Raw genomic sequence first — 24,728 nt, 5'->3', positions numbered from 1 at the left:
GTTTGTGAATGTTTTATTTTATCTATAAAATCATTACTGTGCTTTAAATCATTTTATTTAATGCAAAACAACATACAGAGGCGTAATGTGACACCTAAACGAGAGTCGCACCTCTCTTTACAGTCTATGGTCTTTTCGTGTGATTGAAACGCCTTGCATAAAACGCACGACTTTATTCCTAATGATAATGAATATAATTAATTAAAATGCCCTCAGAACTGTGTATTGTTTTTTATTGGCAGGTTATGGAGTCAGTTGCTCGCAGTATCTTTCGGCTATGAGTGAAATGCAGGACGGCGTTATGAAGTTCGAAGTTCACCCGCAGAGCTCGAGTCCGTCTCCGGCACGAGAACCAGCGCTGATCCGGTGGAAATTGGATAACAGACATGTTAAAACAGTGTAAACTATGCTGTATTGCTGTAGGCTACTCATCGACAATAAAGGCCAATGTCATGTATACTGGTGGTTGTATGGAATACTATTTTACAAAGGTTTAGAGGAAATAAAAAAACTAAGATTACTCAAAAATAAAAAAAATAAAAAATTACTCATAAATAATGTTTTTTAAATGTTTAAATGTTAAATTATTTCTACTTAATTTTCTTTGTTAATGTACCAGATGCAGTTACTCAGATTTACTTTTTTTTTTTTACTTGGATTTACTCAATTCATACAGTATATTTAATTGATTTCACAGCTTTAAAATTGACTAAATTTACTAAAGTGTAAAAATGTTTCACCAAAAAGAATTGTAAATAATAGTTAAACTTTTTAGAGTGTATAGTCTTTGGTTATAATCAACAAATCTCTTATTTACATTGTGTTTGCACTGTTAGTTATGATGAAATCATTCGTTAGAGTGCAGAAATAGAGTTGCAATGACGAGATCACATCATTCATGCACTCAACATGTGATCGGCTACAATGCTCATCACTGCAACCTTTCATGCCACAATCTAAATATAATGCCATAGATAGAATGCAATAATCAACACTTTTCACTATTAGTAAACCTTGAGAGCTGTAACATGATAAAAGTTTCCGAGAGAATTCCACATGTAATACTAGCTATTTCATATGCAAAAATGTTAGCCAATCACAGCAGTGGGCATTTACACTGAAGTCTCACAGCAGACACGCCCCTTAAAACAGAGCGTTCAAATCAGAGGGAAAAATCTGGGTAGAAAAAATCCCTTTTATTTCTAAATTATGACATTTTCTGATGAAAAATCATACTACTATTATAAGTACACCCCAGGAAACAGCTAAACGCAGTTAATGAGCCCTTTAAATAACATGATTAAAATATTTCAGCAAGAGCTGCAGCTTCAGTCACCCATCAGGAACATCATCGCTCAGACCTTCAATCTCAGTGTGCATATACAAAGACCCAATGCAGCCAACAGCAATCACTGTGCAACATTTTTTTTCCAGACCATCCAGTAAACCTCCCATCAGGGTCATCAATAAAGTTACTGACACTGCTCCTCCATCCATCAGTGACTGACCAATACAAATAACAGGAAAACCTCATCTGTACATTAGTGTGAACATTCAGTCTAAGACTGTAGAAGCAGAGACTTTGCTGTTACAGCTCTTCAGAGAACTCAACCCAAGAACAGAGCGAGCAGATAGGAATGGGATGAGCAGATAGGAATGGGATGAGCTCAAGGATCTCTCTTCAGTTTGATTATCTGGCTTTGCAGTAACAGTAGATACTATGAAGCCATCTTATCTGGACAGAGAGGAACTAGAGTAAAGAACAAGATCAACGTAAAGAACTAACGGTAACCCCTTACAATAAGGTTCATTAATTAACATTAGTTAATGTATTAACTAACCACAAGCAATCCATTTGTTACTGTATTTGTTAATCTTTGTAAATGTAAGTTAATAATAATACAGCTGTTCATTGTTAGTTCATGTTAATTCACAGTGCATTAACAAATGTTAACAATATTTTAGTAAAGTATTAGTAAATGTTGAAATTAACATTAACAAAGATTAATAAATGATATACGTGAGGTTCATTATTATTTCATGTTAACTAATGTAGTTAACTAATGTTAACTAACAAACCTTATTGTAAAGTGTTACCGAACTAACATATAAAGGGAGACAGATCAGTACAATTTCTGCTTGATTACCAAGGAAGTCGAAGGACACTTACATTGAAATAAAATGCCTAAATGGTTTAATGAACATTATTACGATTATTATTTTAAAAGTCAATGCCAGTTCGCAGTAGACACCTCTCATAACTTCTGTAAATATACCACTCTTAGACATGAAATGTAAAGAAAGCCACTGCAATTCATGCCAAAGAACCAATTAACAAATGAAATTTTTAATTTGTACTCTGTATTTATAAATGTCAAACATAAAATTACTGCAAAGGCTGAAAAACAGATACAATCACCTAAAAACATAAGTCTAAAATATATTTAACTTTGTGTTGCTTCACAGCACTGACTGACTGGCCCACCACAGATATAAATACAGCTTGAATCGTTTGCACATGAACAAACAACAAACATTTACAGAAATAAAGCAATATGTGCTTTGATAAGCACGTTCCAGCTGGCTGTAGTCACTCAGATGGCTAACATCAAAAAAGGCTAGAAGAACTTACACTACGGTTACACTTTATTTTACAGTACATGCACTTTCAATGTACTTACAGTATACCTACCCACGAAAGTACTGAGTAATAAGGTAAAAACATGGGTTAAGGTTAGGTTCAGGGTTAGTACCTAGTTATTACCTAGTTAGTGTCATTACTACAATAAGTCCATGTATGTACATGTGAAACAGGACTGAAAGAAAAAAAATGCTACCTACACTACCATTACTTCATGTTTTTCCTTCACTTTTCTAGATGGGATGTGTGTAGGATGAGACTCAGGACAGGGACGTGTCCACATCCATTACAGAAACAGCCCGTGTCAGCAGGGAAAACTTGGCCAGTGGCTCTCCAGATGATGTAAAGGTCCAGCAATTACAATTGCCACTGGAGAAACCCGCTCACAGACACACACACACACAGAGAGAGAGAGAGAGAGAGAGAGAGAGAGAGAGAGAGAGAGAGAGAGAGAGCAGTGTCTTTCAACAGAGCAGGGCCGTGTTTGTCACTTCAGAATCTCTCTCTCATTGTCTCTCTCAATTGATCGGAGCAGTTTCAGTCATAGAGCGGTGAACATACACACTTGTGTTATAAGACTTAATTATCTCAAACTTATTCACACACATACACTCTCTGGGGAATCTACAGTAAGTTCCAATTAGTCCTTCCTGACCTATCAATTAACATCAATTAACACTAGCAAATCTAATTAGCCCCTAATAAACACAAACAAACAAAGGCTTTATCATGGGAGAACACAGAAACATCTATCAGAATCAGAGGAAAATCCCAGAACTGCAGCGTTCTACATCATTACCTCATGTAGTGCTGCACAAGCCATTTCCCAAACACACAGCTCTTACTTTGGCCTTACACGGGCACCACAAATGTTGAGCTTTAGTCACATCACTTAAGGCAAGTGAGAGTGTCAGATGATTCCTTCCCAAGTTACTGGGCACCATCACACCATTCAACACACCTTCTAGGTTCAGAATAATGTCTTTGTTCAGCATTTCCTTGCTCATCAGATATCTGAGATCAGCACTCCACAGTCTGGGATCATTGCTGGAGGTCAGCGAGTGCAGTTGTAATGCAGTGCCAGAAGACATCTACACACCTGCAGTGGCACAGCACTGTTCCTCCTCCCGTCAGCTGCTTCCGCTTCACTGGAGTAACAGCTCCATAAATCAGCATTCAAAGCTGGATTCATCTCTCTGATGATGTGTATGTGTCACTCTGCTCTCTTTAAAGAAATATAAGCATTTGACAAGCAACAAAAAAAAAAAAAAAAAAAAAAAAAAAAAAAAGGACATGGACCAAAATGCATTTACACTAGCAGAAACACGTGAGAAGCTCTGCTTTTGAAGCCCAGCAGGTTTCCACGAGTTTCTGGGAGTTTTTTTGGTCTTTGTCAATGAACAACAATGAACAACTATTTGATGAATTGATCATTTATAGCTTCATGTCTGACATTAATGGCAGCAAATACCATTGGCTTTTGCGTGTCTCATTACTGTTTGAATATACGTAAATATGAATAGATTTGAGAGCTTCCACAGACAGGTAGATTTTCAGTGATTACAGATTCTGAACAATATGACCAAAATAAATGTTCACATAATTTGATATGCATTCACTACTGTTCAAAAGTTTGGGGTCACTAAGATTTTTTTCAATGATGTCCCTGCGTGTGCGTGCCTGTGTGTGTCCTCCACAGGGCTCGCAAAATTTCTAAATAGCTGGTAGCAGGCACAAATTTTGGTAGTCCAAAATGAATTGAACTAGCCCTCCCAAAAAATTTATAATAATAATAATATGTAGAAAAATTGGATAGGAGTCAAACTCACAAATATCAACAATGGTACATAAAATAATCAAATTACAATATCCAGTTCAAATATGCATTTGGTTCTAACTGAACTGAAATTTCTATAAATTTCTATCTTCTTTTTTGGCTGAGTAGAACTGAAACGTAAATCTATGTGCCTCTTAACATTTCAACACACACAACCAAGTGTCAGTGACTTTCACAGTTTTCTCCACTATGCACCTGATCGTCACATTACAATTATTAAAATTGTCCAAAATTATCGCATGCGTTTTTTGCTTTCTCGATTCGGTGGCTCTGAATTGTCAAAACACCATTCAAAATGCTTGCTACGGATGTGAAAAACACAGAAAATCGAAATCTGATTCGATTTTTTTTTTTTGCCGGACAAAAGTTTCGGAGGCAGTGTAAAAGCGTGATTGACATAACGTGAGGTCGTATTTATTTTTTAACGTGCTAAAATTTTGGACGCGAATTTCGGACTCAGTGTGCAAGGGCCTTTAAGCATGATGATATGATCACATGTTACACTGAAGTAGGCTGCTTTAAAATTAACATTTATTTAAATGCAAAATTGCATTTCCTTAATAGCCTTAACACAGACTTTACACTGTTTACGTCACTGCAACTTCCCGAAAACAAAGAAGAAATTAAATGCATTCAGCCCAAGCAAAGGCTGGATATAGGCTTTATTAATTTATTGTCATGTACATAGAGTGCTTCACATCACACACCTAACACATAATTTGTCCTGTTAAACTACGTCTAATTAATCAGATAAGTCAAGAGAGTGAAAAACGCAAATCAAGGAAGGAATTAAATTTCACTATATTTAAAATAGCCCGTCGGACAAGGCAGTGATACATTTTGGTAGCCCAACTGGAAGATACAATAGCCCCGGGACGGGGGTAGGGATTTTGAAAGCCCATCTCCATGAGTGATCTAGGAATGACCCGACTGGCTGTCTCTATTTGTCATTCTGTGCTAATTTGTGTCTGCTGTGTTATTTTTCTAGAGAGGAGAGAACACGTCCACACAGAGGACATCAAATGATCCTTCAAAATGTGATACACATTTTAATTTCACACCCCATCAGATTTTACTGCTGCCCTGGCAGACCATTAAACGCAAAAGACAGAGAGGAGGAAAAGAGAAATAAAGAGAGATTAAAAATACGCTGATAAGTGGTCATGGTCATCTAACAGAGGCAGTTCTGAAAAAAAGGATAACGATTTTTTCTGACAAGCTACAACAATCAACTCTTACTTAATGCCAGATGTCTTTGGATGGGAAGCACAAGGATTCCTCCTCTCTTTGGTTTGCTGGAGAAGATATGCATGCAGCCAGAGGCGGTTATAAAGCAGCAGGACTGTAGTTTAATGGAAGGAGGTCTAATGGTGCAGAATGAACTCTGTAAGTAGTGGCGATCTGCTGTCTTCATATTGGACCGAGTTCACTAGTTAAGCACTCGGAAGCTCCAGGCAATGACAGAGAAACGTGTGTGGAGAGATAATTAGGGCAGCAGAATATCTCGCGTGCACGATTCCTCTCTCAGACACATTTCATTTAAAAGTCACTGTTCTATATGAAAGACATGAGCACTAGATTTCATTATAGAGTTTATAAGTTTCTTCTAGCTCCTTGATTTGACATGAACTGGCCAAAGAGTTACTAAGAACTGGATCCTCACCGTACAACACACAAGTTTTCACCCTTCAAGTCATAAACTTGCCAGACTGAACCCTTTGATATCAACATCCAGACCAAGTCAGTCAGTCCAATAATCAGGCTGACCATTTGAGTTAAGTGAATTAGAAAAACAGCTTTCATGCAAGACACTGCCATGGAATTACTGGCACAACTAATGGTAATGGTGAATGGCTGTGGCAACCTGTGCTTGAGGTAGTTCTGGTTACCTTTAGTTAGTTGGTAAACAAACAAACTAGCTTGGTCATACCTGCAGCGCGTGCGTTCCATTTGGATAAACCACACACACACACACACACATGCACACGCACACAATCCAATCAGCTGTTCTGCTCTTTCAGCAAAATTTAAGTGGTTATTTAACCTTAAGATTAATTGCTTTTTTATATATGAATCACTTTTTGAATACCTTATGTGTAAATCGCTTTGAATAAAACAGTCTATTAAATGTAAACGTAAAACAATGATCAACCCATATGCACTCATGCCCAAACTGTATGAACAAACTTAAGCTGAAATATTCGTTCCACAGAAGGAAGAAAGTCAAACAGGTTTGGAACATGAGGGGGAGTAAGTGCTTGCAGAATGATCATTTTTGGGTGAACTATCCTTTTAAATGTGCTTTTTGGAGGATGGTGGCTGGTCAAGCAGCATGGACCAACTAAGAGCTTAAATTAGCTTGAAATTAGCTATTATATTGGAAACACCAGCAACCAGCAAAAGCTGGTCTTTTTATTTAACAAGCCAGACCAAGACCTCAAGATAAAGACAGAGTCTCACTGCTGCCAGGCATCAAATGGTGTTTAAATTTATACAACACAGAGACACTTTCATTAGACTTAGACTTTAGACTTTCATTTAGCAGGAATGACGTCCTCATTTCTTTTATCAGTTCTCTATGCAATTTAAATAATGTATATTAGATTTGGTTTGCTCAATAGTTGATTCTTGTGTGTAGGTGGCTTCATGTACTATCAGAAATCCTGTGAACATGCTTTTTGAATTTCACACTCTCATCCTAATGTAAAACAGACTGCAAACAGAGTGTGAAGTCTGGACTCTCTGCCTCCAATCTGTCACGTCCATCTCTTCAGACACAGACTGAAATAGGGTGCTGCTCACACCATTCTCCTTCAGACAGACTCTCTGGCAGCTTAGCGGTCAATTGGCCATCACAGGCTCTAGGCACAACTGACTATTCACTCATCCAGCTTCTGCTGATCCCTGAAAGGACCCCATCATTACTATATCACATTCAAGCTATCAGACTGCAGCTGAAGCTGTTGTGCTTCTAAACTCCTCAAAAATACTCCACAAATGAGGCCACTGTAAAGAGAGGGTAAACTTGGCTTTTCCACTGATTGCAAACCAAAACCAAAAGTCAAGTCACCTTTATTTCTATAGCGCTTTGTCCAATACAGACTGATTCAAAGCAGCTTCACCGTAATAAACAGGATCAGAATGAATGATGCAAACTTCATCAAATATGTGACCCTGGGAAAGCTGAAATAAGTCATCTGAAAGCTGTATAAATAAGCTTTTCATTGATGTATGGTTTGTTATGATAGGACAATATTTTACAGAGATATTTGAACATCTGGAATCTGAGGGTGAAAATGTTTTTGAAACAATGAGAAAATCGCCTTTAAAGTTGTCCATTTATGTTTGCGATTATGCTGCATTCACTCACAAAAATAAATGTTTTATATATTTATGGTAGGAAATTTACTAAATATCTTTATGGAACATGATCTTTACTTAATATCCTAATGACTTTTGGCATAAAAGAAAAATTGATCATTTTGACCCATACATTGTATTGTTGGCTATTGCCACAAATTTACTCGTGCGACATGTGACTGGTTTTGTGATCCAGGGTCACATATGAGAAATTATTCAATTCTAAAGCAGTTCTTAAAAGACAATAGTGTCATCATTCAGCTCAATGATGATTCAGTTGAGTTCAATAACTGTTTAAAGTTCATCAACAAGGAAATGAGTTCAATTCAGCTATAAGCAGCTCTACAAAAGACAATAGTAGCATTATTCACCTCAATTCAGTTCAAATTTTTGTTCTCATCCAGCAGTGTCAGTGCAGTCAAATGGATATTATTACTGAAAATTAATAGTCTTTTAAAACCCCACAGTCACTAATTCTGAACAATTTGCCATCTTCAGAATAAAGACGTGTAGAACAAGCTAATCCGAAAAGACATGGTCAAGTAGACTGACCTGAGGGAGTCCAGACACCTGGCCCTTCTGAAGAGGCTGAGCAATAGAGGGAGTGAAGACCTGCGCATCCTCCACTGGCCGTCCCTTCATGTAGTGCTTCCCTGCCTCGTAAATATTCACTTCGATCATCTTCCCTTTGAACTCAGGCTTCTTTGGCACCAGCACCTGCAGATACATGGAGAACATTTTACCAGGTCAGTCCCTTGATGTTTAAAAGCTCTAAATTCATTATATCAAAATATACAAAAAAGCATCATGGACAAAACATAACACAATAGGAAAACAGGGGCATCTATAGTGTTTAGCAATAAATATAATCTACAGCTCACAAATGGATTCTCATTAATCTTTAGCTCTGAGATCCATGATCATATTGAACACTTTAAACTGACATTACACACCATTAAAGTGAATGTGTAATACTGTAATACTGGAAATCAATAGCATTTGAATATCAAACAGTCGTGCCATTGTTCACTGCTTTCACAACATGCTTTCCACCGTGTCCAGTCCACACATACATTTTAAACTGCTTGTTAAAGGTTCTCACACACTCCTCAGGACCTGTTGTGCATTTCCATATAAGAAGCTTGTTTTGAGCTTAGAAGCACCACATTGACCATTTTGATCTGTGTTGTTATTGGTTTCCTCTAGTGGTAAAAAAGAAAGAAAGAAAGACAAACAAGCATCTTTTTTTTTTTTCATGTTCGCATGTGCTGTTGGGTTCTTGATGCCGGGTCGCCATACACTCCTCTAATCCCAGAGCATCGGACACATTCCGCTGAGACCTTAGATCTGCACGAGGTCTGAGGGGAGATGAATCAGTCCAGACGTGGAGGCTGAATTGGATTAAAAAGCTGTGCAGTTGGATCTATAGGGGTTTACATTGAAATTGCCTTCATTACGCTGAGCGGCAGATAAGTTTGGAGCATAAAAAACAGCTTCCCCAGACATGAAAGGCTCGGCAGAAGCTTAACGCGCATTATGATTCATCAAAACACCGACGTATCAGAGGATCTGTCGAATACGTTTTCAATTAGGCTGGGGAAATAAATGTGTTTTCCTTTTCCTCCATCTCTGCCCTGGCCAACGTGTGCTATGAATTTTAATACTTTAATATGAGAAGAGTTTTTTTTTCCCATTTACTTTTTCATTCAATTACACAAACCCTGAAGGTCTAACACTAACATTTTAAGATGGCAGATAAAATACCATGCATCTTTGTCTCGTCTTTATTGAGATGAGTCCTTGCTTCTCATTCTTAAAAAGAAGGGTATTTCAGAGCCTGTGGCAGAGGACAAGGCAGCGTTTCATTGAAGTCTTCTTAAGTCTTCGAGTCTTTTTGAAAGAACTCATCTGTGGCGGCGCTGAAGACCGTGAGCGTGTGCTTGAAGAACACATGAGCAGGATGGTGGAGGACCAGGACGTCATGCTGAGGTGAGGAGTGTGACTGGTTACTGTTTGGTTGGCGGTGATTTAACCAGAAGAACTGCTGATTTACGCACATGGTGGAGAGCACACACACACACACACACACACACACACACACACACTGATGCTTAAGGCACAGAGGGCGGAGCTTCAAGAGCTTGTGTCCTTTTACCTCACACCGACATACACTGAACATTTCAAAAACTTTTAGCCTTTTATGTTCAAACCGGAGTCAGATAATCATGGAGAGACTCAAGAAGAGGTGACAACATGTAGAATGCAACAGGAAATCTCTGTGTGGTTAGTTGATGAATTTATGTAGCTTATGTGTAGTTATCTTCTAGTCATTGATTAGCATATTCTGTCTTGATAATCTATAAATCATGTTCTGGGGGTGGGGTTTATGTAAATTCTAGGGTTGGTGATGTCACTAACCCTGGAGGAATGTTGTGTAGTCCCTACCAGCCGTTTGTTGTAGTCCTTAAAAAGCGATTTCTTTAAAAGCAAATATCTCCCTTTGCTTTGAACTTTGAGCGTTGTAACTTTGCAGATGTTGTTTATGCTCAAACAGCAACATTACACACTAACTAAAGTTAGAAAAGTGAAATCATAATCAACCACCCCTTTAAGGCATGTTTTCAAACATCTCATGGTGCTGGCAGATGTTTTCACTCATTTATGCTTAAACCTGCTCGCTGCTGTCCTTGACGAGTCTGAGCAAGGCGCTGGCAGCTCAAAGACAGACTGGGCTTAAGCCCCAAACAACCTGAGCTCTTAATCGGCACCATGTTCATGGTGATCCGTTGAGTAAAGCTGGGCTCTCTCTGATGGATGGTCAGTCACGTCTCAAACACTCTGGAGAGCGTTCCAGCTTAGAGACTGCAGATCAAGGAGGAAAAGGAGAATAAAAGGAGGAAAAGAAAACAGAGGGCTTGCACCCCAGATTAGACCTCCCATTCTTTAATGTGCAGCCCCATCCTCAATCAATGGCACTGGAGATGGCTTTCTGCTGGCCATTATAATGGAAAGATCAATGGCAGCTGGCGGGATGGGTGACCTCCCTGACCTACAATGAGCTGAGAGCCACAGCACTGCGCTTGTCTGTGCTCACGACTGAGCTCTCCCTCAATCGGAAACAACTTTTTTATAATAACATCTGTCTCACTTAAGAACATTAACTAGTTAGAAAGGAAACCAATGGCTTATAACAATTCAGAAGACAAGACATGCGCATTTAAAAAGTAGAGGAAATAAAACTTTGGAACCGAAGCATTGCCAAACACATCAGGCACCATATGTCTTCATATATGGCCAATTCTACAAAAGTTTCTCGTTGCGTTCCATGGAAAAAAAAAGTCATATGACATGAGGGTGAGTAAATGACTACATTCTTTTCATTGCTATTTCTTTAACTCCGAGGTGATTCTGGCATTGTTTGGAGACAGCTCTGAAAGTAAAGCCAGCTCTGAAAGTAAATGGACCGTCAATCAGCCTGTCAGCCTGAAAATTTAGTGAGGGCACTGGGTCATAGTGGGAAATGCTGGAATAGTGCTGCTGCTTGTATTTCTGCTGTACATATGAGATAAAGGCTAGATTGAATTAAAGAAAAAACAATCTTGTTCGGTTCACATTCATATCGTAGACATTATGGATCTAAAAGTTAAAAGGACCATTTTTTTTCCCCACAACACTGCTCTGTTCACAATCAGTGATGGACGTTCTGGATAAAAGCTAACATTTTCTTCGGCTTACAAATCACTTAAATAGTACCTTGTAACATTTTTCACATGGGGAAATATGATCAAACCACTAAATTCTCCAGAAAAAAAGTGAGAGAAGCTTTTCGCCTGAAGACAAGCCTGCAAACATCTACTGCAAACTTCAAACACTTGGAACACAGGTGTTCCTGATATATTTGAAGATGTCTTAAAAGTATATTTTTTACTTGGACACACATGCAGCTAATTGCAGCTGAGCATTTTTCCTATTTTATACTGAAGTGAAGTGTATTAAGCGCATTTACAAGATACCCTGTTTGCAGTCGGATTTCATAGAATAACTATTATTTGTATTATTATATAAATATACAGATTTAAACAATAAAAACTGAAGCAGACATGAACTTATTATTCATCTTTCAAAACAATCTTACGATTCATACTATATGAGTATATTTGTCTAGATATGCCTTGTGCTTGTAGGTGTGACAGGTGTTGAGTGTCCCTAAAATTTTCTCTGGCTCTTGGTTCATTAGAATGAGTTTTTCCATCTTAATGTTTCTGTACATCTCAAATGGGAAGACATGCTCACTGGCGTTTAGCTGCGTCTTGACATTGAGCACGCCTGAGCGGTGCATTCACTGAAGCGTGTTAGGATCTAGTGGCTTTATAAAAGCATGTCTAAGTGTGGTGGTGTCATTCTCCTATGTGTGTTCATGTTCTGTGGGCAGAAAAGGTCTCTGTCGGCTTCTATTTCCTGTCGCTTTTCCCTGGTGAGTTGCCTGATTTATTGCTCTTTCTCAGAGTCACTATTCACAGTCTAAAAATGTCATTGTTATTAGGTACGTGTGGCGAGAACAGTTAGCATAAAGCCCACTATAGAGTAAGAATTTCATCTGGGAGGTAAGAAAAGTATTGTTTTGTTTTTTTGTAATCTTGTCGGAATTTATGAAGTTTATTCGTACTTTTACCACATTTGTATTTCAGGTGCGGCCTGAGAGCGCTAGCTGCTGTTTCCTATGCAGTCCAGTCCATACGGCTGACTTTTTCAGACGGCTGTAGACACCACTGTTTTTTACCGCTGATATACTGCCCTGTTGAGTTGTATGGTATATCAGTGATGAAAAGTGTTTGACACCTTCATCTTTTGTGTTTTTACTTTATTTTCCTGGGTAGTGAAATAACCTAGGTGGCATAGTCTGGCTTTCTTAATACTTTTAGCCAAAGGTTAAATAGGCATGCTCAGTTTAAATTTAATCGTCAAATTTAATTAAGTGACACTTAAAACCTTAGCTTTTGACGTGGAAACGTTTGAAATAAAATAAATTCTTCACTTTCTCTCATCTGCTTTCATCAACACTGAATGAACAATCATACCACAAAAAAATATGAACCACAAAGTAGTTCAGACATCATCACTGTTGTAGTTCAGCAGAATATAACTAAGTCAAAGGCAGATTTGATTACAAAGACAATTCCATTACTTGGAATAAAATAAAAGTTTAATGTAAACTCGTTTTATCTCAGCTAGTTAAAAGGGCAACATTTCTCATTTTCATTTAGTTTAAGTTGATGTACTAAAATGACTAAAACTGAAATAAACAATAAAAATCGATATCCGCATATTTAAAACATTTTTTAAAAACAGATACTAAGATTACTAAAACTAACTAAACTTAAAATGAAAAAAATGAAATCTATTTCAAAATATTTATATTTCAAATAACAAAAAATATCATAGTATCTCAATAACACTAAATTTCCACTAGTCAAAGGTCAACTTGTACCTGCTCATAGAACTTGTTGTGGGCGACGTAGTACTGGGAGTCAAAGGACTCTTCAGTGACCAGGACATGCTGCCTCTCACCAATCTGTGGAACAATACAGAGAAACACACATGAACAAGTTAAAGTGCATCTGAAAGACACAAACAGACTAGCATGCGGCTCCTTAAAGACGTCTGTGTGTTTGTAATGGTGATGAAGATCTGTCAAAAACAAGCATTTAAAATCCCCTTGCAGACCTGACAGCAAACACAAGTGTTTATTAACTTGTAAAATATGACATTCATACATTGTATATGAATTTAATTCGATGCATGATACAAACAAGACCATCATTCATTCACATCATTATTATGTGCTAATTGGAGGAAATAAAAGGGGCTGCAGCGCATAAGAGATGGATGTGTCTGGTCTGTGACTATTGTAAGCTGTACGCTGATATTATCTTATGATGGAAAATATCTCCTTCCATTCACACTGTCACAAAGCCTGTTTTCAAGAAGCCTTTGTGTGCAACCATGGATTTACTAATCACAGTAGTTAATTTAATCCACAGATAGACATTTGGGAGAATAACACAAATCCAAACACACGCACACGCTTTTAGAGGAAGCACAAACGTGTTTGAACTGTGTGCGAAGCCTGCTATGCCTTCAGAAAGAAACAGATGGGAAGGTTGCCTTGAATGATGGGCAGAGAGACGCTTTATGAAATCCAGATTGCCCTCTTTCTATTTAGATGTAGCATCTGGCCTTTTGAAATCACAACTAACTTAATGTGCTTTGCGGAGCCTATTGGCCTGTGAAAGGGGCCCTCTTTGTTCGGGACCCCTCGGCCGACTGCAGGAACAAGAGACGCAGAGCTGCTTATGTCTAAACCGCTTGGTTGAACCCTTGTGCTCATGAAAATGTTCTGCTTATCCAGTTGGCAAATCAACACACACACACACACACACACACACACACACACACACACACACACACACACACACACACACACACACACACACACACACACACACACACACACACACACACACACACACACACACACACACACACACACACACACACACACACACACACACACACACACACACACACACACACACACACACACGGGTGAGCTGTACGCTTCCAGAGCTACTGGAAACCCTGCAGATTAACTTTATTGTGGTTCTGTCATAGGGATGGGACGGTATGAAAATTTCATATCACGATAATAGTGACCAAAATTATTGTGATTATCAATATTATCATGGTTTTGATAAAACGAGATGAAAGTGTTAAAAAATAACTGATGCTCACACTGAAAACATTTCAACAAGTTTTATATTTGAAAATCAATAAACAACAAATAAAACAAGCAGCTCTATGCACTTTTTTAAGCAAGATTATATTCTGTGGCATTTCCTTCCTTATAATGACCATCGTCAATAACAACGCATTATAACACAGCGCACATCCATGCATCACAACGGACGCGCTCTCTCGTTTCAGTCAAATACAACTTGTCGTCTTGCGTCTCCGTTTTTGATTGTATTGAAAATGAAATCAGAGTTGATTTATTGTTTACAGAGTTTGATAATACTGGTGTGATCATCTTGTCTGGACGATTGTTTTGTACGCTTAACAAAATTAATTTGTAAACAGGTAAGATTTAAAACATTAATCTGTAAAGGATTTACAGTGAGTAATTAAAAACGCAATAATCAAACACGGTTTTAATGATAATTCAATTTTAAACGATAATACTAACCGTCAGTACATTTTATCATGGTTTATAGTGAAACCAGGTAATCGTCCCATCCCTATTCTGTCAAAATACATACAGTAGAGCATTTCAGCTTGATGAAAATGGGGAAACACATAAATGCAACCAATTAATCTTTCTGTCATGCAGCGACATTCAAATACTTTTAAAAACACAATCTATACAATGAATCACAAGGGCTGTGTCCGAAAGTTTAAAGGAGCCGTATGTAAGATTGTGGCCAAAACTGGGACTGCAATCACTTTCAAATTACTGTAGAGAGGTGTATCCCCTCCCCCTCTCCCCTGACTCGAGGTTGCCAGATAGGCTGCAGGATCCAGCAGGAACGTAGGCTGCTACGTAGCTGTGGTAACTAGAGCAGAGCTGGCAACCCCGATACCGAAACACTACTGACTTCGTGATTGGTAGATAGGTGGAGGGTGGCGCTTCAGGCCAAAACACAACATGACAACATCAACATCAGTTGAGGGCTGCAACTTCACTTTTTAAATGATAATATTCTGGCCGGACTACTGTTGTCAGTGATATAAGTATTTGAAATGAACATGATTTCTTAATGTCTAGTGAAATATCAGGGCCATTTTATGATTAATTGAAATACATTTCTTACATACAGCTCCTTTAAGGCTGCTGACTTGTTGCCTTGATGCCCTATGACTTTGAAGGCTTGTTTATGTTTATTGATAAGGCTGTCAACATTGGGCATCCAGTGCGTCAGGCATCGCACAGAAGTTCTCACGGGGTGGTTGAGGACCGAGCGGCAATGCTAAAATAGCATAAAAATGCAAAATAGTTTTTTTTTTCCTCTCCCCTCTCTCATCTCTGTCTCTCCTCATCCTTCCATCTCCTTTTCTCTCGCCTCATCTGTCCTTACCTCCCTTATGAACGAACTTCATAACAGAGTTATACTTCAGCAGTAAATTACAAAAAAAATTAATTAACACTGCCGCGTGAGTGTTTCTAATACTACGGATGAGGGAGTGATGCAAATTTCTGCTGACTGCTGTAATAAATCTCTCTCTTCTTTTGCTGTCATCTCCCGTTCACCACTAAGTTTAGCCAGCTATGACGACTTCCGCTTCTGAGAACCCCAGGATTGTGAAAAGGGTCCATTGACTCCAAATGGCCTACACAAGCTTCAGATGTGCATGAAGTGAATAGGATTATTCAAGTTCCCTCAAAGAGCGTGTAGGAGTTTCTCTTACTCTAACAAGACGTATTCCTCGTCACCTCAGGCTAATGTTCAAAACTGCCCGACAGGCAGAGCGATCACAGACAAGCCTCCTCGGGTTCCACACATCAATGCGAAGCACTAAAAAGAAACAAGCCACATCCTCGCAGGAAAAGCTGCTTACCATCATGTTCTACTGTGGGCAAATTAGCCAGACGAGAACCTGCTTCCTTAGCAAGAAGCTGTGATTTATGCACACACTTTTAAAGCGGTCAGCACACTACACAGGTGCAGGTCACCAACAAATTAACATTCTATCATTATTTACTCAACCTTGTGTCATTCACATGCTGATATTTTCTTTTTGGTACACAAAAGGAGGAGTTATCTTCATGCAGATTTTTTCTATTTAATCACAGTCCAATTCACAGTGACCAAAGTCTGTCAAGCTCCCAAAAGGTATACCATAACAGTATCCATTTAATATTTTGGTCACACTTTATTTAAGGTGTCATTGTTACAGTGTGATAATACATTTAAATACTGAGTAATATTAATCAACTACATGTACTTACTATAGGGTTAGGGTAGGATTAGGATTTGGTTAAGGGTTAGTTGCATGTAATTATGCATAATTTACTGTTATTACTATGGTAAGTACATGCAACATATGCAACAAGGACACTGTAAAATAAAGTGTTACCAATATTTGTATATGATGGACAGACTGAAATGGATGTTGCTATTCACTGAAGACCAGCTTTAAGCATTCTTCTCAGCTCGAGCGGGAAAGACAGACTGATTTCAGTCTTTATGAAGTTTTTAACAGCAAGGTTGGGCCAAAGCCCTAAAGCATGTCTAATGATGAATTCGGTGAGGGGTGAGAAGCACATCACCGTACTGAAACATACATCAGAGGAGACAGAGACCAGCAGTGCTGCCACGCATCCTACCGATGATAAAGAACGTCCAGAATCAAGTTTGTTCTGGAAACACTAGCCCCCTGCCTCTGTCATTTGATCACAGATATAATATTCCCTCTTAATAGAGCATAATATAGGTCGTGGGATGACAACATCAAGAAATCAAACAACAAGTAAGAGCGAGGGATTACGATCCTGCAGACGGCTGAATCCTGTTTTATGAAAGCACAGGATGAGAAGGAGAACATTTTTGTTGTGGAATCTCTTCTTCAGTACTGTCGTGAATGAAAACAAATAGAGCTCAGTTGGATTTGAATCAAAAGAGAATAATAATTACACAGGTCTGCCTGCTTATCTGCAGGGCTTTACAGGCGACGTGAGAGGATTCACATCAGATGCAGACGAGCCTTTCAGGAGATAAAGACTAGCTGACTCTCTGGCGAGCTTCACGTCTTCAAACACTCCAGTATTCCATAGGTTAAGCTCAAAGATTTCTTCAGGGAACATGAATCTCTTTAGTTTGTCAGGAATCACACACTGTTAGACAACAGACGATGCAGTGTGTCAGGATTAAGATGATGATCATGTTTTAATTGATAATTAATCAATCCAAACAACAATCTGAATGAATTAAACTCAAGCGTTAGTTCTTTCAGCAGAATGAATAGCTTTGTCTGTTTCCTTACTGCATAAATGTTCCTCATAGTTTGGGTGAAGTGAACTTTATCTGAACGTCATTATTGTCTGTCTATATGTTCAGACACCGTGAGAGGCAGTGCTATCAGAACACTTTTTTTCATTCCACAGCACTGCTTTTACATAGTTTGCTTCACACATCAAATGTCACTTAAACTCAGCAAAAGCTGATAATTGTTTCAGGCAAACCGCCCCCACACCGACTCAACTGAAACATTATCATTCGTGCAGAATAACATCCAGCAGAATGAACACATTCAGAACACAGATGGCATTCAACGAACCACAGCAACACTTAAAGACACACGAAACTCACACCGCACTCCAAAATCTAATTGCGGCCCTGAAACTTAGTGTCTGCTGTTAACGTGACGACCCACCGGGACTTAATGAAGACCATCACGTTGGATTATATAGTGTTGAAAAGAAACAAGGACAAAAGAGTACACGAGGAAGTAATTAAAAAAGAAAAACTCATGTTGAACATCACAAATGAGAGAAAAACATCACTGGTGCACGTGCTATTTTTACATTTAATTTAAATGAGGGTGTGCAGGAGAAAACACCACTGACACACACACACACACACACACACACACACACACACACACACACACACACACACACACACACACACACACACACACACACACACACACACACACACACACACACACACACACACACACACACACACACACACACACACACACACACACACACACACACACACACACCAGTGAGAGCGAGGTGATCTGCAGCTCTACTGGCATATCATGATCATGAGCAGCTTGTCTCATTAACAATCATTAACAATCACACAAACACTGGAACTTTACATATTCATTCTTCTTTACTACATCCTTAATTATTTAATTACTGTTGCAATTTATTTATTTTTCTTAAGTGTTGATAATTACTTTCTTGGTTTTTTGCAGACATTTTATACTCTTTATTGTTTTTCAATAAAATTAATGTTTGAATTAATTAATAAAATAATGTATTAATTTAATTTAAATTAATTCATACAATTTAATTTAGCTAATGTTCAAAAACTGGAATTTACTGATCACTGAAACAAATTGCATTTATTCATTTGGCAGATACTTTTATCCAAAGCGACTTACAAATGAGGAAGCATTTTTAAGGAGGCAATAACACGAGAAGTGCTTGAAATACAAAGTTTTTTTTTTAAATTGCCTTGTCTAGAGAAGACGACTGCAGTTAAATACTAGCGGAAAAGATACGTTTCAGACGTTTCTTGAATATTGTCATGGATTCTGCTGCAGATAGCAATAGGAAGATCATTCCACAAATACTTCCCCAGTCTAGTAATGGACAGAGCAATATAAAACATTACCACAGAACATGTGTCACAGGCATTTATCTGCATTATACAGCTTCAAACAAACCTTGTCCAAACAGAATTCAGAGTCTGAAATATTAGCTTTAAAATCAAGCTTTACTAATATCAGACTATTGCTCACACACACACACACACACACACACACACACACACACACACACACACACACACACACACACACACCCATTTGTCAAAATTTAGCAAGAAAAAACTAATTTCATTACTTGCTCAGAATCACAGTTGCTCTGTAATGAAGCCACACAAATGATATGATGGTGAAAAATGTCTTTAATCACTGATGATTCTCATATTATTCTGACTAATAATACATCTGCACAAACCTGCACTAGCTCCAAGTGATTTATGGTTCAAATCAGCATCAGCCCGTCAGATTACAGCCACGTGGGGAAGTGAATAAAGCTTCATTAGTGTTCTTGAGTGAGTCATGGCACCACGTTCAGCTGAGAGACACAGTGAAGTCTAAATGAGAAGGACTTTGCTCTTGGTTTCAAGTGTTTCAGTGATTTCAGCAGGACACATAAAGAGGCATTTGTGTTCCAGTGGCACAGACTGAACGTTCATTCTGAAGAGCTCCTGTGCGTTTCACTACATTAATCAGTGCATGTGTGTATTATGTTCTGCTCCATCTGATCAGTGTTGAGTGCTGATGGTGTGTTTTGTCGCACTGGACTCCCTTTGCCAGATCACATGTGACCAGCTGGTTTCTTTTACATTACACATAAACAGGCATCACCGACGGCATACAGTCAGCTCATAGCCAAATATTTCACAAAGCACATGCACAGGAAGCCATAAAGTTAAACCTGTCTAATCACGTCTGTCTGTCTGGTTTACACTGAGAATCTGGCTGCACACAGATGAAGTGATTTGTGCATGTACACTAAAACAGAGATGTATTCAGTGTGTATACATGATCTGTGCTAAGATTAGAGTTACACTCCAAAAAATGAAGGCTTCAGATGGAAACAGGTTTTCACAGCCTGATGCCACAGGAGGATCCACAAAGAACTTCAGTTCTTCAGAAAACCATCTGAATACTGTCACTTTAAAGAATCCAGAAAACAAAACACTGATCTGATGCACATGAAATCACAAGTGACCCTGTTTACTTTCATACAGTACATGTTCCTGATCTTATTGTGAACAATTCTTCTGAACAAGTTATTCCAAAGAAAAACAGATTTAATCAAAATGTTAAAACTCACTCTGACATATCTTTTACCTTCTCATTGATAAAATCAAGACCTCCGTGTACCCTTGTTGAAATGAATGTTATGGAAATAAAATGTGTTGCAAACACCACTTCAACTCATCTATACAGTCCAAAAGAACAAGAACCTGTGAAGAACCGGCTTTTGACGAGAAGAGGTGCCGCGATCCAGTTGGATATCTTCTATGCACCCTTCACTTCTCAAGACAGGGGTTGAAGGTCAAGAGTGTTGGATGGAAATGGCGCTTCAGAGAACTTTGTGACTCTGTGACAACGTCAATGTGAACGATTTACTGTTTTTCAGCAGGACAACATGATGGACTGTGATGACAAAAAACACAAAGGAGAAAGGCTAAGGAAGGACTAGAGGAATAAAGGATGAAAACACGGACAAGGAGCGTTGAGCCACTGTGAGGGTTTGTTTTGCTCCAGCTCTTCAACCTCCAGTTACTGTCCACAGCACAGAAATGACTCCAGACAACACAATTCATACAGCTCCAGTGTGTCAATCTGAGGAACTCCACGACTCACACAGCTCATCTCAATCTGAGGAGCTCCATCATCTAAACCATCACATCTACCACATCATGGACAGAGTAATTCATGAATGAGTAAAGAACACCTATCTGACCTTTCAAACACATGATCATTGTAGTTTCCCATCATCAGATGAGGTGATGCTGTGTCTGACGTGACAGCGACATGCACAATGTATACACAAACATACTGCACTTAATACTAAGAGGAATAGTCAGGTTAAACATCTCCTTTTGTGTTCTGGACTATTCCTTTAAGGACGAGTTGATTTCTGCTGTAAGGCAGTATTAATCTTTACCTGTCTGTATGTGTGTTTGTGATGCCTGATTGTGTGTTAGTAAATGAGTGTCAGAGGGAGGTGATGCCTGATTGCTTCATCAGCCACGTCTGTGTTCTGATTGCGTCCAGCAGTTATATATAAGAATATATATAACAGCTTTCATAATGATGCAGAAGAGATGGAAATTATATCTCTAGAATATAATTACACAAAATGCTCCCTGTATCGCTTTTCATCACAAAACAAGTACAATCAGCATTCACCTTGAGCTAATGATATTCCCGTCAGCTAGAAAAACCAAGTCGTAATTTCAGACCTGTTTGTCTGACTGAACCTATCAGTCTTCTGGCCATTCACACACTGTAAATGTCAATCTCATAAGAAGTTTTTGCCTTTTATTTTGCCCTGCTATTACAGTCTCCAGTGAGTACTTGCGATCACTGATGATTCAGCAACTGCATCACTGACTACGTTACATGTCGATAAAGCATGTATAATGCTGCTCACAGACACTCACTGTCACTGCGCTTGAGCGTCTGTGAACTGAACTTCACATGTGCCTCATTTGATCTGTCTCAATGCATCAGTCATTCACTTGTCTAGGCGAATAGTTGATGCTTCTTTTTCGAGCTTTTCAATCAAACGGCTGCTTTCTTTATATGTGAAAACAGTGTAAAAGTCTAGTTTTGGCTCCTCCATTTGTTTCTGTGGTTTGAGTGATCAGATCTCAGACACATTTATGCTCCTGTCCAGCATAGTCTAATGTTATCACCTCATGTCCTGTCTGTTTCATGAGTCACCTTATTTCTATAGTGCTTTATACAATCCAGATTGTTTCAAAGCTACTTCACAGCAAGAAACAGGAAACGAATAAACAATGACTATGTTTACATGTGCATTAATAATGTGATTATTTCTAATAATCAGAGTAAAGTCTTAATCACAGTCAGATGTTTACATGACACGAGCAGAACTCTTCACTCCAGTTTACATGCAGAATTCATTATTCTGAATATTTCCTAATAAGTATGGTTATACCACACTCAGACAGGCATGCAGTATGCATGTTACCAGCCATTGTTCTAATCTACTCATCAAATTCAAACTACATTTTTATGGATGTAATAGATATTATTTAGCGCTGTGAACAACACACGGCATTCGTGTAGAACTGAGCACATGCGCACTTTGGTCAGAGCGGTAATAATGAGATATAGGTGTTTACATGCCACACTGAAAAAAAATATTAGTTGAATTTAATTTAAAAAAATGATCGTAAGTGGTTGCACATAATTGATTTTACCTACATTTAAACAAATGCATTAAGTTGAACTTAATCAATTTTAGTTCAACTTAATGCATTGATTTGAAATTCAAAATTGATTAAATTCAACAAATCATGTTTTTCAGTGCAGTTTATTGCGATTAAAATCAGTGTACGTCACAGTTTAATGCGAATATAGTTACTACGATTATGAGCTTAATCTCATTCGTTTGATCCAGTATTGTGTTTACATGAGGTAAAGTTAAATCACAATATTGCCAAAATCACATTATAGTCACATTATGAGGGTGCATGTAAACGCACTCAATGCAAAATTCATCAATTAATGTAAGATAATAGTGTCATTACTCAACTCAGTATTGATTTAGTTCAGTTTAATAACGGTGTAAAGTTAATCAATTATGAAACAAGTTCAGCTATAAGCAGCTCTACAGTAGACAATATTGTCATTTTTCAGCTCAATTCAGTTCAAGTTTTGTTCTAATCCGATAGTGTCAGAGCAGTCCATTCAATAATTTTACTGCATATTAAGTTTCTTTGTGTCAAGAGAGTCTGAATCCAACTTAAATGCAAATACTGTAGACATCCTAGATAGATGTTTTGATCATTTGAATATTCATCAGTCTCTCTGTTCTGTCTCTCACGCTTCTCTTGGATTGGATCGTGAAGTGGGCAGGGTCAGGGAGAGGGAGGGAGTGAGGCATTATCAGCAGCAGTGGGTCTGAGGAGGAGGAATATGTCTGACTAATGCCGGGTTCACTGGGACCAATCACAGGGCTTCATTTTAAGATGATTAATGTCAGCGGGCCGGCAGTGAAGTGTTGCTTGATTGAATGTGTGGTGAACACAACGTACGGCCAAAACCACAGGGCTGCTGACCTGTGCAATACTGCTCAATATATATATAAAAAAAAACAATTATTAATATCATACAGCTTGACTTACGACATGTTTTATGTTTGTAAATATGCCTACAGCTCACAGACACATATGAAGGACATAAGCGATTCACTGAAATCTCGCTCTTAGTCTCTATCTATTTCTCACACACACATACAGATGCAATGAGGCAACTGTAGGCCTGCTGACTGAGAGCTTCAGAGAGCCTCGAACCGTCCCGTGGATCAGACGCTGGAGCACTCTAACACCATCTATAATGCATGATAAATCTGCTTCTCTTATGCCAAGTGTGTTGAACTAAAGCATGCCTCTCAGAACTAGAACACTCGCCATGTTGGATTGTGACATGAGATCAGCGATGAGAAGCATTTGCTTTCTTGAGATCATAAGACGAGAGTTTCCTTCATCATGACAAGAGGAGAAGAGAGGACAGCTGAAATGCTGCTGTCTCCTCTCTGAAATGTTCTCTCCATTCATCTCTTGCAAAATCAGAAACACTTCTGTGTATAAATAGGTCAAGAGAAGAACACTTCCTTGAAAAATACAAAACTTCAATGAAAACCATTCACAACTCATAACAGGTATCACAGACACATTAACACCTGATTCATCAGTGTCATTCACTCGTTCCTCACTTACGGTCACAGTAGCTCTGGTTAAGGAGTTATGCGACCTAAAGCAAGATCGCCTGAAGCACAGATCTGACCGCGACTAGTTCCAGAAAAAGCTCCTGTAGGTGTAGTGTTTGTTCAGTGTCAGTCGTCGGGTCACATCTGAATATGCTGCTGTCTGGATGCCCACACATACTCCATGCAACAGATGCAAATGTGTGTGTGTCTTTAACGAGGTGTACCGTGGATGACCTGTGGGAAGACACGGATCAGACGTACAATAATGGCACCTCGTCGCTGGTGTTTTCACTGAGATTGTGACACGTCTACCTTGTATATGTCAGCTTATGTATAAGATGTTTTAATCTAAAGCAGTGAAAGTGAAGCTCTAAGCAGTCATAAAATCATAAACTCACCAGGCCCAATATCCATCATGCTAGCAGTCCAGAACCATTCAATAAATAAATAAATAAATAAATAAAATTGTAAATAAAGTATATCAACAGCTATTTGGTCTCAAACTAGTCCCTACTGAGTGCTAATTTAGTGCCTAATTTAAGATAGATTTGCAACCATGTTACTAGCATAACTATCACTCAGTACTAGTTTTAAAAATAAATTAATACATAAAA

The 24,728-nt window shown here is 38.5% G+C and overlaps 2 protein-coding genes across 2 annotated transcripts in view; one reads left to right on the top strand and one right to left on the bottom strand.

Moving 5' to 3' along the window:
• Positions 1-24,728, bottom strand: part of cdkal1 (CDK5 regulatory subunit associated protein 1-like 1) — a 344,073-nt gene that overhangs the window by 8,119 nt on the left and 311,226 nt on the right. The window contains exons 13-14 of the mRNA XM_082150344.1: positions 13,327-13,410; positions 8,391-8,555 (exon numbers count right to left, since the gene is read on the bottom strand). Coding sequence (XP_082006470.1) covers positions 8,391-8,555; positions 13,327-13,410 — 249 coding nt within the window. The remainder of the gene's footprint in view (positions 1-8,390; positions 8,556-13,326; positions 13,411-24,728) is intronic.
• The window catches only part of LOC309484188 (uncharacterized protein), a 157,480-nt gene that overhangs the window by 4,852 nt on the left and 127,900 nt on the right, over positions 1-24,728 (top strand). The window lies entirely within an intron of this gene.

This window comes from Leuciscus leuciscus (genome assembly GCF_965113295.1).
Source record: "Leuciscus leuciscus genome assembly, chromosome: 20".
Taxonomy (NCBI): domain Eukaryota; kingdom Metazoa; phylum Chordata; class Actinopteri; order Cypriniformes; family Leuciscidae; genus Leuciscus; species Leuciscus leuciscus.
The sequence above is the reverse complement of the archived record's forward strand: the minus strand, read 5'-3'. Positions and strand labels throughout refer to the sequence as shown.